This window comes from Cotesia typhae, unplaced genomic scaffold (assembly GCF_013202065.1).
Source record: "Cotesia typhae breed Kobodo isofemale line unplaced genomic scaffold, CoteBio_Ctyphae scaffold_13, whole genome shotgun sequence".
Taxonomy (NCBI): Eukaryota; Metazoa; Arthropoda; class Insecta; order Hymenoptera; family Braconidae; genus Cotesia; species Cotesia typhae.
Window position 1 is genome coordinate 17,763,238 of NW_027423774.1, and position 22,955 is coordinate 17,786,192.

Here is a 22,955-nt window from a genome sequence, read left to right on the forward strand (position 1 = left end):
AGCGGCTTGTCATTACACCCAAGATTCTGGCGTGCCGTGCCACGTCCTTTCTTACACCACCGGGCTCTATAATTAACTGTATAAGCTTGATGAACATGTCTTTTTCTTCTTCATTATTAATATTATCATTATCATTATCCTCATGTTTTTCATAATAATTAATGTACCAAGTTTAAAACTTTAAGTATTAAAAAATCTAAATATCGTGCCTGAGAAATTAATTACGCCAAAATAATTTATAGGATTAAATTTTAATTAATCCAGGAGATTTATTTACCATTTAAATCAATTAACCCCAGTGAGATGAGATGAGATGTGATGTGATGTAATGGATTTTTTAATTTTATGCGACATGATTTAATAAATTTACTAGACTGTAACAACAAATCTCTGTTGATGAAACGGCGACGTAATAATCCGGTAACTTGTATTACGAAGAACAAATGCCTCTACTCCCTTTAATTTGAATCTCTTATTGCTTTGAAGGCTATCGCGGGTGCGAGACTGGCGAATAGTCGCGTGTTTAAGCTCTATGGCTGCTCGCCAAGTGCCGTGGGCAGTTATTCGTATGCGTATATTTCGACCACCCTCTGTACACTCCACACTCTGCAGCCTGTAACCTGAACTATACTCGTATTCGGTACTTGGTACCAGTATGCTTAAACTGAATTTAAAAGCGAGTAGAGTGAGACGGTTAAGTCTCTACAAATGTTAGTATTATAGCGCTCATTTGCGAGCTTAAACTCCACTTATTTGACAAACTAATCGGAGCTTTAATCTCCGAGTGACTCAATTATTAAATTTCCTATTTTGTGTAAACGTTAACTCGTAGTTCTAGTCCCGATAATTGCCGGAAAAAGTTTGTCGTTTCATAGATAAGTGATTGAGATGTGAAAAAGCTTTTTTAAACGCAGCCACTCGAGACTCCATTGTTTATCGATTAAAAAAGTCAAGCTTTGAAGTAATTAAGTAGATTAAAGGTTTAAAAGTGCTGGTTTAGCCGAAATTATGTCCAAGCATGAAAAATCAGTCGATAAATTACTTCACTAATTTTCCAACTCTTATTTTAGACCGAGAATTTGAAAACTTACTAAATAGCCATTCTATTATTTATTCCTTAATAATTTGTGTTGAATTCTTACGTAAATCCTCGAGTCTTTAAATATAAACATGCAAAGTCACAAAAATATGGTTCAGAGAATCGTTGACAGAGAGTAGTAAGGTAATTGAAGTATTTAAGATGCGTACTTGAATAACGTATTTAAGGGTCTTAACTAACAGACAAGTAACCGGATAAAAAGGTACGTGTTCAAGGATTCAGAAGGACGGTCTGCAATGATTGCGCTCCTGGCATCAGACATTGCTTTCTTCCTCCTCATCCTTCTCCTTCTCTTTCTTATATTTCTCCTCCAGTTATGTATAAAGTCTTGACGTCATTTCTCTTAGACTTTGAAGCTGACGAGATTACGAAGGTCTCATTCCACTCTCACTCGCAGATCCTCGCTAGCTCTTTTCTTCCTTTAACGTCGACGACGCAAATGAGGTCGTTAAAGGAGGATTTCCTCCTGAAAACATCCGCCATGCTTTACATTAGATAATTGCAACGGTGGCTTTTTGTGTCTCATCAAAATGTTATTCCGTTTATTTAAATTAAAACAATTTCACTCTTTACTATTTATTTAAACAAAATTACCATTTTCTTCTCCTTATTTTTATTATCCTTTCTGCTTCTGATGTGATAAAGGATTCAGTTGGGTTCACTGTCATTGTTATGCCAATTAGCGAAATTATATGGTACTCTCTATTGTACTCCATCAAGTAGATACATCTAATATTTGATATTTGATATTTGATGTCTGATATTTCATAGCGTTTTATCATAAAGAGGCGAAACAGTATAAAAAATCATCCTCAAATAGTAAAATGTTGACTGTAGACTGTAGAAGAGATTCAGCCATAGAAGGGAAGAGTTATCAGAGTCAGAGGTGATATTAATGCCAAACGATTCTAATGGTACCGTCAATCATCCATTCGCAGAAACTAATAACGTTTCAATAACTGGAAACCTTCTGCGTTTGATCGTGTCTGTCAAATGTCACTCCACTGATACAGATACACACACTACACCGATATTTATACACACCCTAACAGCTGCAGTGATGTACTGCTAGGCGGTGACTGCATGATCGATTAATCAAGACATATTTCCTCGGCTTACAAAACCGAAATATTTCATAATATTCTCAGGGATTTCATCGAAATTCGTGAAAATCATGATAGAGTTTTGTCAAAGGATCAGTCGGTAATTCATTTCTATCCTTGGAGTGCTATATGATAGACGAATGGAACTACTGGAATTAAACGAAAGGCCGTAAGCGAGGTCTTGCTTCATACTTAAGCTCGCACATGGTACATAGAACATAGAACACAGAACATGGAAACCTCCTACGCCCTTATACTACTATGCATTCTCTTTGCGTCTGGTCTAGAGCCAGCATATGAAGCTCCGAAGGCGATTTTAATTTTACCTTAGTCTATGATTGTCTTTCAGTGCTCTCCGAAAACAACAGACTTGAAGAGAAATAAAATCTGGATATAAATTATGACAAATACCAGGAATTATTGTTTGTTTGTTTGTTTTTAGAGACGAGAATTGCTTACCAAGGGAGATTATTTGCAATAGGTTGGGCATCAACTTAATTCCCGGTGATTACATTGTACAGTATGACATCGTATTGTATTTTTCATTTTCTGGGATTGTGTACCTTTTAATTCTGGTCGTATACCGACGACCTCAATCCTCTCTGGCTGTTTAATAAGCGCAGGGCTGGAGTCTAGAGCTAGAGAATGGTGCTCTAAGAGACACTGGATTCCACAACCACAATATCGGTATTTAATAACAATGAAACGCTTTTGTTGAAAAACTGATGATCTAGTTAATGTCAATTTTTGAATTGTACGAGGAAGAAAACAAAGAAGAAAACTTATGAATTTTTAAAAATGCTTTTAGAATTAGCCGTAAATTCGGAATAGCAGTTATTGCTAATACCCAGGCTTATGCCGTGCTAATATTAGAGCAAGTAGAATTAATCCACTGTCATAGACACAGACATGGAAGGAAATTTTAGCGAGTATTAATAGCAATGTTATTTTTTAACAACTTAAAGGGAATGATAGAACGGTTAATGACAAAGGCAAGTGTCGAGTCAGCAGAAACTATCTTGCTGGATAATAATCCTCGTGGATTCACCCTTTCGATGTTCATCCACTTGGAGACAGCAAAGCTTAAGCATTTTTTGTCATTCGTATTTCATTTTATATTCCCACAACCTTCTACAACAAAAAGCTCAACTGTCTCCACACTAGTCACTAGTTCAGCATTCGTCCGTTTAGTCCCTAGATACGGATAAAAGGGACATCCATCCCGGGCTTGGATGTACATGTACATTGTGCATGAGTTTTTATCCTCGATGTATAGATCTCCAGCCTATTGTGCCTTTCCACCAAAATGCAATTGACGTCCACTCATCCACGAAATAACGCACATTTCGTCCAAGTACACCAGCGCCAGAACATTAGAGCACCAGAGAGAAATGCCAGTGCGCCGATAACGTGTCTGGTTTATCTCGTCTGATCGCACATCGAGAACGGTTGGACGTATAATACACGGTAGACAGGTGAGAATGCCTGAATTAGTGGATCATGTACCACGGGGGAATAGCTGCGGCATTCAACTGCTCGTAATTCCTCCCCTTGATCCGAACGTTTGTCAGTTGGTCGACGACGCGAAATTCCTACCGTTTCTCCTACGTACGCAGTTTCTCCTTTAATAAAATCATTCCAATCGTCATCCTGATTTATAGTCTTTCGTCGTGGTTCTTCGTCTCTTAGCTAAGTTCTGCTTCAATTGGTTTTCTAGGTATTAAAATTGATGGTTGATTGAAGTTAGCTTAGTATCGAAATAATTCGAAAACATGAACCCTGATTCCTTATTGGTTAAAAGGATCATAAAAGAAATAGTTTCACACCCAATCCAAGTGTTTTAAAAAAACATAAAGTGTTTCGTTCCTGTCTTGAAGCATTGTAGTCACTTTTAAAATACTTCCACGTGTTTAAAATTTCCCATTTTAAATGCCCATTTGTAGTCACTTTTAGAACACTTAGATTTACAGTGTTGACAAGACAAAAATAATCACAACCCGTTTTTATTGCTTTGATTACACAAACTATATACGTCCCGTGATATCAGAAACACAAGGCTCAACAGACCCAAAATTCCCATGTCAATAAATCTTTAATCACCAATATCCAAATACACCCTTAACAATACAGGAGTGTAGGTGTATGACACCTCTCACTCTCTCAGTATCACAGTCAATATTCATTGTGAATGAAATTCCCATTGTCTCAATTCAGATGCCGGCAAACTCTGTCTCGTTGGAGATCCTGGTTGTTCACCCTGCCTCCAGCCGGTTCATTGTAAATTATTGAGCCGCTGCAAATTATTCCGGTGCTTCTGCTTTGCTCGTCCCTTTATATCGCGTGCCGCACCTAAAATCATGGCTGTAGAGCCGATGGCCCAATGTAGTATCTCTGGCTACCTCCATGAGTGGATATGTAAATATGTGTATGAGTCTGCTGAATCCAGCAAGTCTGCTAGAATTGGATGGCAAAGGATAAAGCACCTAACTAGATACGTAATAGAACGCGCCAGGATGAATAAGGGCAAACAAAAGCCGGGGTAGAAACCAGCTAATTATTGAAGACTGAAGCTTGCCGCATAATTTTACCCATAATCCCGGCCTATTTGACATCTTTCAATAGGGTGAAGTAATATTATATCTGTGCTTTTGACTTAAATCCATAAGTAACAGCCCTACTTCTTGAACTTAACTGCTTTACATGTGACTAGCTCGTTTTTAATTCATTTGTTTCTCCCGGTTGACAGTTCTATTCTCACTTTAGACTTTTCACAGCAGAAAACACCGTGATAATAACAAAGGTGGTTAATTCACTGAAAGAGTTTCCACCGATTTGAAATGCAGAAAGCTTTGCTAATGAGAATAATAATTTATACATATCTTTGGGTCATTTTCTCGCGTGAAAAGCGATTGTTTTTCAGAACAAAGAACGAAAAAATGAAAATGAAAATGAAACTGGTGGAAATTATTAGCCTTTATGTTTAAGCACGGTTAAATTTCCGAGGCGAGAAGCTCCCTAGGGGCTGCACCATACTTTTCAGGCTAAGTAGCAGCCATTAATCCAGACCATAAACTTTTTCACGGTGAAAGATATCTAAGTGCGGTACATCCGGCGGACACTCGCCGCTTCACGGTACATGATACATAGACATGTTTTTAAAACAAGGGAAGACGTGTGCGAGCTTCAAGCAAAGTGAAAGTACGTAACAGCATAACAGTAAGACAGTAAATATATATACGTATATATCGAGAATCGAAGAGGGCAATCTTTTCCGTTTGACTGGATAGGAGCAGCGTTTCAGGCCATAAAACTGGCTCGTGGACACGGTTGGCCCTGCCCGTTACCCTCAGTGATCTCCTGATGCCAGCTCAACTAACCTATCGTGCTCTCCGAGTCCAACCTCACTCAATAAAGTGATTTTTCATCCACAATCCGATGCACTGGATCGCGATATTTCACTTGCTATCACCCGCCGAAATCTTTCCTTTTATTCATTTCCTCCTTCTATACCTCAAGCTGTATGTCTGTGCCCGTGTTTTCTATCTATGTCTCTCTAGATAATATATATATTTATATAAACTCTTTATCTTAGTGTAGTTCACTGCTGATAGCACCTCCAGAGCTCCTTTCATTCCGGGTTGTTTAAGTTCAAGGATAAGACACCAGATAACACTGAAGAGAGCACTAAAAAATAACGATCAAGTCGGCTAAACTAATGCCGTGAAATAGTCGGCTATTATTTTGTCCGGTTAAAAATATATGTTTCCATTTATCGAGATCGTGATTCATTCTCTATCTTTTTCTCTCTCTTGTTATTTGAATCGTTTATTTAAAGAACCCCATAAGTTCAAGGCAATTTTTCAGGCCAAATAAAAACATACTTTTCAGTCTATAGTTTATAGCTTATAGTTTATTGTATTGATAAGAAGTTGAAGTACACAAGCTCTTTTATTGCAATCAAATTAGTAAATTGAATTGTTCAGTGAAAGCAACCAAACGATATCAAGATGGATCAAGATCAAATCACTTGATTTGGTGGATGAATTAGCAGCTGCTTGAACGTGTGGGTTAAAATAAGTTTCCCGGTGGTTAGTTGGTCCTTATAATCCCTTTTTGAACCGTCTAATCGATAGTCCGGCGAAAGAGCTTCAGCTGTAAAGCAAAAGGGCTTCAGCTTGGTGAGAGCAAGACGCCTTATCAGAGCAAGCTAGTGCAGAGAGTACTTTTGAATAGAACAAGCAGTCGGGTTACGTGCAATCAGAACTATTGGTCACTCGTTCGGAAGTCACGTTGCTATTGGTCCTTCGTAGATGACTAATCCCGAGGGATTACGTCTTTTTAATACTTACTCGATGAAGAAAAAAGGAGTAACTAGACCTAGGCAGGTACGAGAGGGTATGAAAAAGCTCTGCCCGGTGAATATAGTCTAGGGCTTAGTGGCGTGTCTGTGTTGCTGCTCAGTTCCGTATCCGGACGTGCATCAGCTTAAAGCTTCCTCTCTCCGCTGAAATTTTCCTCTCTCGGCCACCGTTCGTTCTCTACATTCACTTCCGTTTTGCTTTTGCTTTTACTTTTTTTTTTATGGTTTATACACTCTTCATTTCTTCAGCTCATGCCTACGCCCTCATCCTCTTCCACGTTCTGGAAAATAAAATGGAGAAAGTGAAAATAAAATGACCTTATCCTTTAGGGGGTGAGATTTGGTTGCTGGGATGGAGATAAAATGAACAAAATATTTAAAAAGGCAGTGGTAGGTTCAGTCGAGAATGAAGGGTGAGGATGAAGCAAAAAATAAAGTACATGTAGATTTTGGGTAGTGGCTAGCTCACGACACACGTTTACAGTACTTTGATAGCGAGCAACCAAGGGCAAATCTACTACCACCAGAACAAATTCATGAGCACAGCTGCGACAGTATGTAGGTACTACCTCCTGGAGTGTTTTTTTTACCATTTTTTAAGTGCACTTACGAGTGAGAGTTGTACTGAAAAAAAAGGGAAAGTACATGCGGAAATTTAGTTGAGAGCGAAAGTGCTACATCAATAATACTCGAATAATACGCAGCAATACACCGGTGTCGCATACGTTCATTCCTCCATGCGCAATATCATCTACGTACTTCACGTATTGAAGAGAACTATTTACAACAGTACCAGTTTTTTCTGTCAATAAAGGATAATACTCTCGGAACTTTTATTTCGATACAAATAAACCCCGTGAATTCAAATGGAGATCGTTACACAAAGAACAAAGTAATGTCAAGTACCAATGCTAGTTACTATCCGGTATTGCAGTCCATTCGATAAATACGAATATGCTATTCGAGCAATTCTATTTATTAATTGTCGATAGTTTTCAGAACTTTTGACTAAACAAAAATTGGGATTTAGTAATTTTAATTAATTTTTTTCGATGGTTTGATTGCTAGCAATAATTATCGTGTATATTTTAAAATTTGAACTATTAAATTATGATAAACTGCTCTTAAAAAAATCTTTTTACAAATGACTTGTCTTGAAATTTTAATAATAAAATTATAATTGACGGATTTTTTGTAAAAAGTCTTAAAATTTTGAAATTTTACTCTAGATTTTTCAATTCAATTTAATACTAAAAAAATTCTCTACATTCAACTTTCAAATTTATCCGAAGTAAAATTTATCTAAAATTTTTTTGCAAAAAAAACTAAAACTCTAATATGACGACGAGGATCAAACAATCCACCCGAAGCTATATTATAGACAACGCCTGTGAATATTGGACGTAAAATCACCGAGGCATTTACCCACCGACGTAAAATCCGCAGGTATTTACCCTTTATGGCAATATGAATATACTCCGTCTGATTCGAGGTAATCCAGTTACAATTCTGTTTGGTTGCGACCCAGCATATCTATAGTCTTCCCGACGAAACAGAATTTCGCCAATAACAATCATTCCAATCCATTATCGCTAGTGCAACCACGCCAGCAGTTACTTCCACAAGAGTATATTTATAAACAAATTTAATGCGATTACCGGAAAATATCTGTTTTAATTTAACCGAAGCGAAGCTTAGTTTTTATGGGAGCTTTAGTAGAATTCAGTGTGTGGTGGGTGGTAAAAAAAAATTTTTTAAATAAAATCCAGGCGTACGTATTATACGGTTTATCGCAATTTTTTGGTTCCGGGCTGACGTCCGGTGGTAATATGTTGGCTATTAGCTGGAATTCGCCCTTCGATAGATCGAGCTTGGTTTTTCGGACCCTGCATCCTGCATCAGATACGATCCTAGGTATTTGTGTATATAATGACAGTACACATGACAACACACTTAAATAAAACTATTGACAGACGAATCTTCCTCTTTTGCTCTTTGTTGTGAAAGTGCGAATCGCCGTTTTGTTTTCTCCTTCCTATTATATCCGGAGTGTTGAGCTTTTTTCTTTGTCTGACGGACAATCGACAAAACGTGTAAATTCCATGGGGCTGCAAGAGAATATTCCATTTCCTTTGGATCGATGCTTTCAACTTCGGCGCCGGTTTTGGTAATATTCCAGGCATTAATCCAGCCTGAGTTGAGCGAAACTATCGTTGACTCTTTTTTAGTTATTTTATGGGCGGCAGTAAGTCCTCGTAGGCTTTTATACCCGGAAATGAGTTTATCGGTAAAAGTCTCGATGTAATTGTTACATAGAGTCGGGCTTTAATTTTAATCACTTGAAATCGGGTGATGGTGATTCTCACCGGTAAACCGATAACTACTTGAAAGCGGTTGAACTTCTTTTATCACTCATTTTAAGTGCGATTAAATGACACTCGGAAAAAGAAATTTCATTTTTATCGATTTCTATTTTTTATTTGATTTAAATTTTATTGTACATCGCAGATAAATGAACAATGATTTAACGTAACAATCAATCCTTTTTTACTCAGCCATTGTCTCTTGAATATTTTTTCCGCATCATCGGAATATTAAACGGCAGAAATATCATTTCCGTATCCGCTCCACTCGATCTTTAACGTCACGAGATGCGATTCACTGCTCTACTTAATGATCTCTTCTTTTATTCCATCGAGACTCTTTAAATTTTCAATGATATTAAATTATTTTTTGCTGAATAATAATAAATAAACTTTTTGAATAAAAAGAAAACTTTTTAACACTTGAAAATAAATATATGTATATATTTTTTTTTGTTACAGGTAAGCCCATAAAAGAAATATTTACTCCAGTTCCCGCGAATCTATTTAAAGTAACTATGAAAGGTAAAAATAAAATTTATTTTATTTGTAAGAGTTCAAAAAATACTTTTCTTAAGATCAAGTTTGAGTTAAGCTTTCTGTTCACGTAACTGCCGCTATGAATGCAACTAGAGCATTTAAACTTTTTCTCAAAGCGCATCTCCCTTTAAGAGTTGCTTCTTGATAGATACTCGCTTTTCGCGTTTCGAGAAATAACTGTTTGTACAGTGATATCTACTCTAAACTATCTCACTTTTAATATCTTTGCATTTCATTTTAGTTTTTGTAAATAGTCTATTGGATTTAAATCATAAAAAATCCTAAAATCTTTTCTTCAACTTCAAACTTTTATTTTGTAAAAAATATGAAAAATTTTGATATTAAACTTTTTAAAAAAATTTTTTAATTATAATTAAAGAATCACTTGACAGCAAATTTAAATTATTCAATATAGAGTTCACTAAAAACTTCTTAATAGACTATTTATTAACACAATAATCCGAGCAAGTTGGTGCATCAAGCAACCATAGACATATGCACAGGTTGGCGCTTCATTTCCGATTCCATTTCCGATGTGGGACATTTAAATTGCACTTACTCATCTCCCTGTTGGAGTCAACTGGAAATGACAATCATCCGGCTTACATAAGCATATTTCTCTCGACAACACACACTCCTCCCACATAAACATCCAAATCCACCCATATATATTCAAAAGCTCATGTACTATTCATTTTACAAATTTTCATTAACTTCAATTCAACTGTCCCATTGTTATGACAGCACTTTAGAGCCAGAGTCCCTCTGAGGAAAGAAGATTCATCAAGGAAATCATCACCGCTACCAAATATTCATTTCTTCCTCATCTTTCGAGTTTTTCATTATGCATTTACCGCAGCTCAATTTATTTTTTAGAATCGAAATTTACATAAAATTGTAATAAGCAACTTTTAAAAAATTTGTACGTAATATATGTTTTTTTTTTTTTTTTTTTTTTTTCTGAAAATCAGAGTATCAATTGTATAACGTCTGTATAACACGTAATATTTGTTGAACGAGTCCCGGCTAAAGCAATCGCTGACGCAGCAAGATTAAGAAAGTAACAGGTGGTGTAACATCCCCTGCTGCCTGTCGCGGGTATCAACGTGTATATCATACCGTGCAAACAATCTCATTTACAAATATACAAACGTCTTCCTAAGCTAACATTTGTAAACAATGCTCGTGCATATTGTCCTTGTTCTGTTCAACCGCCAGACGGTTATCTCGTGTAAATATTCTTTGTCGCTATCGCTGTGTCATTTACGGATATCAACCAAATCACAATCAGTCCCTTCACTTGCCGAGCAAATAACCGCCAAATTGATTTTTATTACACACCCACTACATGTGTAAACATAAATTACTTTTCAATTAATAGCTTCCTTCATTTGCCTTTTATTTTTCTTACATTAAAAAAAAAAAAATTATTCAATTTAAAGAAAATATTCTCTTAAACATTTCACTCTTGCATTAAAATATTGAATTCTTTTAATTCTTAAGAATTGAGAAAAAAAAATTGAGGATGAAAAGGAGTTCTGAAAAAAAAAAAAAAAAAAAAAATTACGAATTTAACGAAGCACTTAACGATTACTAAATAATAATTGAAAAAAAATTTTTTTTATTTGATATAAGAAAATTTCGAAAAGAATGAATGCATTTTAAAGAAAAAAAAATTTTTTTTTCATAATCATTTATTTTTTTTAAATAATTCTAAAAATTATCAGTTACACGGAAAGAACAAGATGACACTGGATATCATCCCAGATTATACTCAATGATATCTGTAGTGAAAAAAAATTTCAGATAGTAGCTAGTATAATACAGATTATACTGGGGGATATCTGGATTATACTCATCATAATCTGGATTATACTAGCTACTATCTGAAATTTTTTTTCATTCAGTATAATCTAAGATGATATCCAGTGTCATCTTGTTCCAATTCCTATTTCTGCTCTCATTTTTTATTTTTCAATCTAATTTAACGGTGTACTGGAAAAAAAAAAAAAAAAAAAAAAAACCAGTTCTGTAGTATAGGGCCAATCAAAGCACACTAGACCCCGGAGATTGCTCCGATGAAAATAGCTGGGAAAAAGTAGCCCCCGTATGAGCCGTATGCATGTTCTTGTACTTCTATTGACTCCCTGGATGCCAGTGCGTTTTTTTCGGGTCTTTTTGCTCGGAAAATCTTACAAAGTTGAATCCACGTGGGATCCTTAGTCTATACGCGGAAAGATGCATCTCCTCGGGGATATCCGGAGCATGTAGCATGCACCAACTGAGTGTAGTATAATATAATAGCCTAAGGCATTAGTAATGTCAGTGAATATAGATCTAACATGATCACGAATCAGTGCCTAGTCAACATTTTCAGCATAACGAATCGATAAACCAAATACCGACTGGGAACTTGATAAAAATAAGTGAATAAAAAAGTAGAGAGATGGGAAGAGGAAAGTAAATAATAAAAAGCTCAAGTCAAGTTTTAATTCAAAAGCGCTGTTGAAGAATGAGAGCGCTTAATGAAATCATTATTAAACTAGGTCAACTGTATTCACATTCTGAATTAATAGATACATTTTTTTTTATTTTACCAGCGTCTCTTCCAAACTCGTTCATCATTTTTTTTCTTTGTTAAAGTTATCTCCGCGATATTTTTATTCTTTTCCTATTCTGGATGGTTTGAATTATATTTTCAATTGTAGAAACTTTTCAAGCAATCAAATTAAATTATGAATTTAAAATTTTCTAAAGTTAAAGAGAGAAGTTCCTTTAGGTGGCTCAAAATTAGTTTTTTTTCATAAGTATTTTTCTAGATAATAACATAGTCATATTATTTTGAAATTAAAAAATTTTTTTTATTTTTTATAAAATTATGGCAAAGTGAAATTTTTTTTTTGATTTATCTTGAATGTGTAAAATAATTTGGTAAATATTCAATATTTTTATTTTTTTTTCTTGTCAGTATAATTTCAATATATTATATTCAAAATATAAAACAGAAATCGATTTTTCTGAATTTTTAAAGGGATTTATTTCTTTTTAAAGTAGTCGACAATTAATTACAAGAAAAAATGATTTTTCAATGCGATACGTATTGACTTGACTGGATCTTGAATAAAAAAAAGAAGACCTGTTTGATACTTTACTTTCTTATCCTCCGATTGGAGATTATTATAATAAATAAATGTGTGGATTTGGGTGTAAGGCAGGCAGAATGTGTAGGGTGAATAGTTAGCAAAGATTTATAGCCGTGAAATAAGAGAGTTTTTAAAAGATAGGATCGATAGTCGAAATTTAAAAGCCCGGTGTCACGAATCATGATACTCGTGCAGACGTAAAGATAGTCCCCTCAGGCGGTTGGGTATGTTTTTATCCAACTTTTAGATAAGAACGGCTCGAGGAATATCATTATGTCAAATTAGTCGGATATAAAGAAAGGAATATTATAAAGGAAAATAATAATATTTAAAAAAATAATAAAAATAAACAAGACATTGTGGGCTGCAATTTGAATCTTTTTAGATAACAAATCGTATCGATACAACTTTTATTTTACGTTTAGTGAAACTCTACGAGAAAACGACTCGACCGAGAGACTATATAGATACCGAGAGTTTTAGCCCAAGTCACCGCGATCGCGATCGCGAGAGAGTCGCTTTACTCCTATCCCGTAGTTTTAGATTATGCTGCCGACAGAGTGGAGCAGAGAGATGAGGACAGTAAAGGAAATAAAAATAATAGAATGGCAAGAGAAGAATTGATGAGATAAGAGGATGAGACACATCTCCGTTTTCAAACTTCTCTACCATAAAAAAAGTCTCCTTCCCTCGCGGATCAAACCAGTTAGTTTAAGATTGTTCAGGCAGTTACTTCCACGATCCTCCCAACGGTGTCATTCTTTCTAATGCTCCGATCCTCGATTCAGATTTTCTCCGGTTATTTTTATTCCCTTTATATTATCGCTGAGAATATCAATAGAAATCCAAAAACTCTTTCAATAACATAACACTTAAGATAAACCAAATTATTTTGCTGTTTTAAATTCATTTAAATAAACACCTAACTATTAATGCGTCGAGATGGGCATATTTGAATTGATATGATGTAACTTATTTATTAGACTCTATAAAAAAAAGTCGAGAATTTTTTTTTTTTTTTTCAAAAAATACTTTGAAAGTTATGTTCAAGATTAACATGGGAAAATTTTTTTTTTAACTTTAAAATTTTGTATCTCATAAACCGATGATCATCGTTGCATAAGCAAAATATATTCTTGTAGAAAATTGAACGCTTTACAAAAAAGTTCACTTCCCCTTTTGCAATAAATCTTGTCTTTCAAAAGTTAATCAAAAGCAAAGTTAATCTTAGAAAAAATTTTGAAGTTTTTTACTTCTTTGGTGAATTTAACAAAATTTTTCTGTGAATATTAAAATTAAGAGCTGTAATTTTTAGAATATTTTTTTAGATATTTTGACCAATATTTTCAAGGTACTTTTTGAAAAAAAAAAAAAAAAAAAAATCAAAAGTAGTCAATTTTTTTGATACAATCTAATGCAGTTATACACAGCTTGATAGATTTGTATACGACATTATGCAATACACAATACATGTCTTGTATTTCCCTAAGAATGCCCGAGGCCAACAAAGTAAACTCTGTTGAGGATAGGAGTACAGGTAGTACAGACACAACGCACTTGGACGGCTTCGACGTAAATTAGAAGCGGTGTCTTGTGATATCCTTATATTGTACCGCCTTGAGTTTAGTTTATCAGATACCTGTGCCTGTGCCTGCATAACTGTTGCAACTTTATGAAGATCCATTCGATCAAGGTATAATATGTTTTGTAAGCAAGTACAAAGTAACTAAAGGGTCTTCAAGCCATTTCGACATCTCTATTACATACACGGAAGTGACTACAACCACCGGGTGGAAAACGAATCAAAATAAATGGCTAAGTCAATGGCATCAGTGATATATGCTCTCTTCTAGCTGACGGTTACTGTATGGGCTAGACTAGACAATTTTCTTGGGAATAGATCTGCGGATAGTCTGAAAGAAAATTAATAGAATTTTAAAAGTGTCTTGCAATATAAAAATGTATATCTTTTAAATTTTAGACAGGCTTTCAATCCTCAAAATTGATTATTTAAAATAATTTCTACGCTTCACTAATTAAAACCCCCTCAGACAACAAGCACAAAGTTAAATGTAATTTTCCGTATCTCTTTTATCGCGAGATCTTCCTTAGCTTCGTATATCCTCGCGTCATTCCGAGCTTTGTTTTATTTCCCGAGGGTCCGCAAGATTCCGGTAAAAGGAATTGAAATGAAGGAGCTCAATTGAAAAAAAAAAAATAAATAAATAAATAAAATAAAATAAAATAAAATAAAATAAAGTAAAACAAAAGGCATCAATTCCAGCATCTAGCATCCACTTTTACATCTTCGGCAAGTCCCTGTAATTCATGACTATTTAAAAGACAATTAATTACATCTGTAGCTGAGCCAGAGTACGAGTTACTTTGAAGTAAACTCGCCAGTCACTAAAAAGACATTTGTACGAATATATAACTATCATAGCTTTCTCCTTTGAGCTAAGCTGTTATGCACGGAGACTTAGTGTCAGCACACGAGTAGGATAGGATATGAGTACCAGACGTGTTCAAAGTTTTCTGCAGTTTCCATATCCATATCCACGTCCCGATTTGTATACGTCTTAGACCCACCGGGTCGACACACACGAGGCCTCTCTTACTTCTAAGATGCTCTGCGACACCAGTCATAAACTTTATGGCACGTATATTCCACGCCCATGTTATGCCGTTGGACCTTCTTCTTCTTTATCATCTTCTGTCTTCTTTCTTATTCTCTTCATCTCTCCTTTCTCCACTCATATATATAAACTTATTATACAGATATAGACGTATAAACATTCCTGGTATCTGAGGACGCTAGATATCGCCCCGTGTGTTGCCTATCAGCTGCGATATACTTCGAAGAAACTCTTGACACTTGTGTCCTCATGCCAGTAAGAGCTTTATTGCCTAAGAGTCAGATTAAGCTCAGAGAGCTCCTCACCAAATAAAAAATATGTACCCACTTTATCCGACTCCCATGGGCTATATCCGAATAAATAACTCACTCCTCTGATAACCCGACATATTCACACTGAACATCTTTATCCATAATATTTATCCCTCAATTTATAATCATTTCTCATCAGTAAGAACAACTTATCGAAATTATCGCAAGCTGAGTTGTCAGCTTAGATAATTTTTTTACAACCTGGGCTATTTTTTTTTTTTTATTTTGATTTATTATTATTGACTATTTTTATTTTAATTAATTTTCAGTGGAAAAATTTATATATACGGTTGTATCACGGTATCATATTGTTTTTTTTTTTTTTTATAAACATTAACGTCGATTAATTTAACACGTTTGAACAAAAATTAGTTTAATAGTTGATTAAATTAAAATCTAACATAATTACAGATTAGCTTCTTAAAAAAATCAAAAAAATTATTTCTCGTTAAAATTTTTATTACCTCAGACTTAGCTTTCTTATAGGAAGAAGATTCAGTGATCATATGCCATCTGTTGAAATTTTTAAATTCTAAAATTGGTCGAAAAATTATGTACAGACATATCAAACCATCCATGGACATATGAGTGTCTTTTTTTATAAATTGCTTTGCTTCCAAAATTTATCATCACTATCATGTCTTTCTAGCTCATATAATGTGATTTATCTAATTATTAAAACAATTCTACGAGTAATTGAAAAAAAGAAAGTAATTTAATAATTTTCGAATATTTGATGATTTTTTCAAATTAATTTACTTTGATCGCATTCAATGACACCTATCTTTAATTATAAAAAAAAGGAAAAAAAATGAACTGAATAAAATTAATTATTTTAATTATAGAGCATGTATATTTGGCTCTCCTGATTTTTTTTTTCTAAAATAGACTGGCTCGTGTAACGGAGATAAATTACCGAGCCGTCTTAGTTGATGTATCATCCTAACTGGGTGCATGGAGGATCAGAATCCTATCATAGATGATAAATAATTCATGTCTGTAGTGGCATCTCAGCGACTTGGTGTCTCCCAGTGGTAACTTCGAGTCGGACTCAGTTAAACTTTCTTTCTCCTTGTTCCTCCTCTTCGCTCATCCGTCTAGTCTTCTGTTGTCTGCTGTCTGATGTCTGCTGGTAGCTGGTTGTTGGTTGTTGTCTTCTCAGGTTCTTCTGTTCCATTCTTTGAGCGATCGCAAACCTTGGAAGTTGTCCGCTGCATCACTCTAGTACTAGACTCCATTGTGTATAATAGCTATACTCCACTCTACTCGACTTTACTTCTTTTATTTCCACTATAGTATGGTACAGTATCTCCTATATTATATTCATATAATACACTACACTGTAAGCTCGGGATTTAATCGAAAGAAAAAGACAGATGAGCTCCTATCCAATCTTCCATACTCTAAAGTAAATGACAGTTCATCGTTTTTATTTGCTCTCAACATTTATCCTCATCCGTATCCTTATCCTTATCCGTATACATCTCAACTATACGCGTAGTATACAAACGGTTGCTGCATTTATGATGTCGATATTGATATCATATCATATATGATCATACCATACAATATCAAACATACAGACAACTTTACAGACTTGTCGATCGGTAAATAAAAGTTTTTACGCTGATAAAATCATAACCATAACATTGCATAACATTGTCTGGATTTAAGTTCATTTTTTTTTTACGGCACAACTTTACTGCTGTTTACTTATTGCAGCAACAATGAGAATAAACGCGAGCAATGGTAGAACTGGAGCGGGATAAAGAACACGTTAATTAAAACCATTAACCCCTAACCACTTTCGCAGTAAGAGTTAGCTCCTCTACAATCCACCATCTACAGTCTAGCTTACACCCACTTCAGCGCTTCTACATTTTACCTGGTGACGAGGTTCTGCTCGTGTAATTAATCCTCTAAACAACGAGATGCCTTTTCGTGTCGCGAATAAAAGCTCGGGAAAGTACCAATACAAGAAAGAAGATAACTGTAGATACGGTGACAATTCCTATTAGACGATAAGTAATGACAAAAAGTTATTAAGTATGTGACAATGTCCTTCAAAATTATATAAATTCGTAATTTACTTTTCCCTGGCGCTGAAACCTTGTGAATATTTATAAAATGGAGAATGAAATGAATATTCTGCAGTGAAAATTAAAAAAAGCATTCCTGTATTTATTCGCGCAACTGATACACTCCCTTTATGATACATGGTTATCTCTATTTTTCCTTTCGAATTCTGATATTTACGTCAACATACTCCGATAGACATGTATATGTGCTGGGCTTTATTTGCAGAGCTGAGTGATTGAATTTTCGTCTCTCCCTATACTAATGGACTGACCAATCCCATTCCCCTTACTTGTGCTTTTAGTCCACTTTTCCGAGTTGAGATATATTCTATGTCCCTTTTAGACTTGGAATAATATACACAAACGATCTGTCATCTGCTATACGTAAATTAAACAATTTACTCGGCCGATACTGAGTTTCCTTTACTCGGCTTTGCAAATAAAACCATCCAAATACTTGTACTTGATATTTGAATATCTACCATATAATATCTATATCGGATTACTAATAGAACTGGTATCACTTACATTTAACTTATAAAATAATAATAATAATAATAATAATAATAATAATAATAATCCTAAAAAAAATTTTCTGATGTGGTTACAGACGAACCAAAAAATTTGACATGTCCATTTATAATTAGTGAAATGTCTTGATATGCCCATGAATGGTCTTGTATGGTAATATAAGTCCATTAGAGTAATTCGAAAAAAAAAAAATTTTTTTTCTTTGCTAACATGCTTCAAAAATTTGTTCTTAAAAAAAAAGAACTTGTCAAAATAAGATTTTTTTTTTAATTTTTTTGCTCCTGATTTTTTTAACTCACTAACTAAATTTAGTGCAGAAATCAAGTTACGATAAACTAGTAAAGAATTGAACGCTTTACAAAAAATTTAACTTGTGACTTTTTAATAAATTGAATCTTCTAAAAATTTTTTTAAATTAATACGAAATTTTGAGTTTTTTTTTTAACTTTTTTAGTAAATTTATTTAGTCCATATCAGAAATTTTTTTACAATGATTATGATAATAATAATAAAATTGATAAAGCAAGTAACTTATTTTGGTGAATAAAAACCCTTCACGGAAATTCATTTGAGCTTGTCAACGATAACGACGAAGTTTATTTTTAAATATAAATTATAAATATACATCTACACAAATTTTTATCTCTCCACGTACGTATATTTCCTGGCTGGAAGATTATTATTTGATTTATAACCAAAGTTATCTAGAAACCATCAATTATCACCGGGATACTGAGTGATAATTAGTGAGTCCACGCGATTAAATTCTCTTTCATTTTAATGCTTCTCTCTACTGCATAAAATCCATCAGTGGCTGAGTCTTTTCTTTCTCTCTCAGCCTCTAGATTTCTTTTCTTCGTTATTTTTTGCATTGACAATAAACTTTCTCTCTCGATGCGTCCACCCTCGAAAAACTTAACGACGCGTGGGCATCGTGATTTACTCGACACGCACGTGTGGCGACGATCACAACCAGCCACCACATCGCTAAATTGTTATCGAGTCGTTTTCATAGCAACAGCAACCCATGTGTTAATGGGAAGATAAACCATAACCGAACAGAGCATAATATAGAATATAGAATATAGAATGTCTACAGTTCATTTGCCCAGGGTGTTTTGTCGACTATGTTTTATTAAACGGCTCTTGAAACAGTTAATTAAAATTTCTAATACCTTCCGGCAAACTTCTTTTTCATTATATACAATAATTATTCAACAACATTAGAATTAGAATAAAAATTCCAATGTTTTATGGAGATAAAATGGTTTAAACATTTCTTGACTAATTAACTGGGAATTGTCGGAACAAAACAGCCCTCGGGGATACAACGGTCATGAATTAATTATCTTTCCCCTATAAACTGACCACTGTCATATCTCAAATATACATTTCAACTAGGTCTTCCTTCTCCTACTGTAGCTTCACTTGTTCATCAACATCTCCACTACATATTTTAATCAATTCTGTACAAACAAAATTATTGAATACACCGTCAGTCTCAAATATCAAACTAACATTGTAAAATTTCTCAGTAAAATTTAATATATTTCTTTGGTAATTGTTTTTATTAGTTACACAATACTTCAACCCATAAAAATTAAACTTAAAATTATGAAAAATAATAAATAAATAAAATAATAAAAGTTTTGAAAAATCTTGTATTTTTTTTTATTAACATTTATTTATATCAGAACGATTAAAAAAAAAAAAATAAAAAGTCAGATATTTTTATGGAAAAAAATTTACATTAAAACTTTTAAACTAGTTCACTTTTTTGCCCATTTTTATAATTTCTTTATTAATGATTTTTTTTTTAAATACATCAAAATTATATCAATTATTTTTTTAAATATTCTCTATCAATGGTTTAATGGTATAAAAAAATACTTGACTTTTTCATAAAATTTTTTTTTTTATTAAATATGACTTACAAGAGACGATTTCAATCAATTATACAAAACAGAAGATTTAATTCCCAGTATTAGAAATAAACAAAGCACTTAAGAGGCTCTTCAAAAATGATCCGACTGACGAGTAAAATTGTCAGCGAGTGGAGTGACAAGCATGAAATAAAAAGTATAAACGTCGGATCGGCTGACATGGCCGCTGAGAATAGTATGTGAAGTAAATTCTCGAACTCGTTGACGTTTCTGGTGAACAGCGGTTGATATGAGGGCCTAAACTGAGGATCTCGAGCATTGAATCTCAAATCAAGAAGAAAGAAGAAAGAGAAGAAATAGTTTATAAATATTTAACGATCAATGACTACCGAGGGCATATCTTCAATACGAATCAAATAAAAGACACTGAAGAATTGTTATCCGGACAGAATTTGCCGTCGGGATTGAGGAATTGAGCCACCGACTTCCAGATGAATAATATTTATAAATATAAATAAAATACCAAGTACAAGTAAGTACGTCCGTCTCCGTCGTACATTCAACAATGTCATCCTTAACGTCACTTGTTAGTCAATCGACAATATTCCTGTCGAATTTAAGCCCGTCCATTCAATAAATTCCGTATTCTTGAGTCCTGTACAATTCGATGATGATGAAAATAACAATAGCAAGGAGCTTCAACCTTCTGTCGACTATTCTCCCCTTTTATTTTATTTTCTTTCTTTCTTGTATACATCGGGCCAAATTAAAATAACCTGTCAATTGGATAAGTGAACCAGCTTTCAGTCTTACTGTCGTGCCCAGATACACTGCGAGTTTTGTTTTTATCCTTGTTCAGCCCTTGAAGATCCAGGATAAGATCCACTCGTTTCAGTTGTAATTAGAGCTCGGAAACAACGTTATTAATTAAGCCCATCAAACGTCGGTGACGAACAAAGACCGCTAAGAAACTCACAGTCTGCGATAGACGTTTACAAAGCTGTTCATTTGCGCACGTGCGTTTACATCGGGTAATACACGCAATGTATAAATGTGGGTGGTTCTTCGGATTAACAAATCCATGGAAAGCATTCCAGTTTTATTATCAATTGTTCTAATTTATTTCTTTTGTTTATAAATAAATTATAGAACGTGACATTCGGGCAATCTGCATAAAAGTTGTATTAATAGTAAACCTCGTGGGTCTACAGTTGGGGTTTGACCGTTCGTTTGGAGAGTTTGTAAAGTCCCTACTAATTATCCCGGTGGTACCTGGCAGGTCAAGTTAAGTCTAGGAGAATAAAATGGAATAATTATAAGTGGGAATGAATAATGCAGAGGGAAAATTATAGAAAAGTGAATGGGTAAATAATTGAGATAAATTTAATTTTGATAAACGAAAGGGAGGCCTGTCACCTGCCTGTATTTTTTTTTTTTTTTTTTTTAAAGAATGTTTGAGGGTTTATTTTAATGGTGTGTTAGAAATATTTTTGAATTTTTATTAGATTTAAGTAATAACTTAAAAATTTATTTATTACTTATAATTTATAATGAAAGTAAGTTTTATATCTTATGTAAGTGATCCGATCGTTATTGAACGATGTTATCAATTTAATTTGAGTTATTACGAATGCATTATACCGCCATTACACAATTTTTAAAACTCTCAAAGAGATATAATGTAATATACTTATCTCACTGAATATATTAATATATTAAGATAACGATGAGAAAAAATACGAGAGAGTTTAAATTTATCATTTATTAAAAGAAATCATTACGAGAGATCTTCAAATTCTGCCCTGAATTCTTGAATTTACATCAATTTTAAAAAGATACATTTTTTGTAATTCATTTATATTGTAGAGTTGGTTAGTTAGTGGAGTTCCTTTCACGAGAAAATTTCGAAACATTAAAGAAGTCTCGGCTTGGAAAATTCAAAACAAAATGTCAAATTGTGTGGAAATAACCGCAGGTGACAGTTGAAATTATTAATAGAAATCGATATGTAGATTGGAGATGAGCCGATGAAATGGAAACTAAGCAGTCTTAAATCTACCGACAGATCTCGAATGTCTTCTAACGAGTTCCTATTTCCATAAAGAAGACGTTTTCTATTTCGGTAAAGTAGACTCTTCTGGAGAAAAAATAAAATACAAGAGATCGCAGCGAGAAAGTATATAGAGCATGCTGTGTGGTCTGAGAGAAATCTCAGCAAAGAGTCTGTTGTGTTGTGGGTTATGGGCAAGTGAGACGTTTTTACTCATTTTAAAATGCTTTTACGTATGTTTAAATCTTGCGAAACAATAATCCGACAATAGTTATCATTATTTTAGAGTTAGAACTGGCTTTTATCTTTAACTTTGTGATTGCAGGACTGTAAAAATTTTTTGGAATAATTTACGGAAAGATATTCACTCCAAGAAGGATTTCATTTGTACTAGTGATTAAAAAAACTCTGTGCAGTGAATTTTTTATTTTTTTTTATTGTTAAAAAATAATACAATAATTATTTGTTCAAAAATTACAAGTTACTTTTTCCTTAGTTTGATATTACAAATAAATTTTAATATTAAAAGAAAATGCATTAATGTCTTTCTTTAATTTTTACACGTTGAATTTTTTAATGAATTCTCTTAATAATAATTTATTTGTTAAGAAATCATAAAAATTGCTATGTGTCGGTTAATTTCCGTAACATTAAATTAATTAATTTTATTTAATTAAACACGGTTATATAAATAATTTATTATTTTTTACTTTTTACGTCAGGACGTATCAAGAAGGCTTAAAATTAAAATAATCTTTCTGAAAATTTGGTTCAATGTTCTAAAGTGAAATTTTTTATAAAAATATAATTAATATTTAAAAACTTAAATTTTAAATAAATTTTTTGAAGTATTTGTTG

General features: G+C 33.6%; 2 protein-coding genes across 3 annotated transcripts in view; one reads left to right on the forward strand and one right to left on the reverse strand.

The window, feature by feature from the left end:
* Positions 1-22,955, forward strand: part of LOC141534839 (roundabout homolog 2) — a 258,219-nt gene that overhangs the window by 81,484 nt on the left and 153,780 nt on the right. Inside the window, exon 1 of one of the 2 annotated variants that reach the window (XM_074254430.1) lies at positions 9,407-9,450. The exons of the other annotated variant lie outside the window; for it this stretch is intronic. Coding sequence (XP_074110531.1) covers positions 9,444-9,450 — 7 coding nt within the window. The 5' untranslated portion in view covers positions 9,407-9,443. Of the gene's footprint in view, positions 1-9,406; positions 9,451-22,955 lie in introns of those variants that run through there. 2 annotated transcript variants of the gene reach the window in all.
* Positions 6,829-22,955, reverse strand: part of LOC141534840 (uncharacterized) — a 173,424-nt gene continuing 157,297 nt past the window's right edge. The window contains exon 5 of the transcript XR_012480499.1: positions 6,829-6,843. The gene's annotated coding sequence lies outside the window, so the exon portion shown is untranslated. The remainder of the gene's footprint in view (positions 6,844-22,955) is intronic.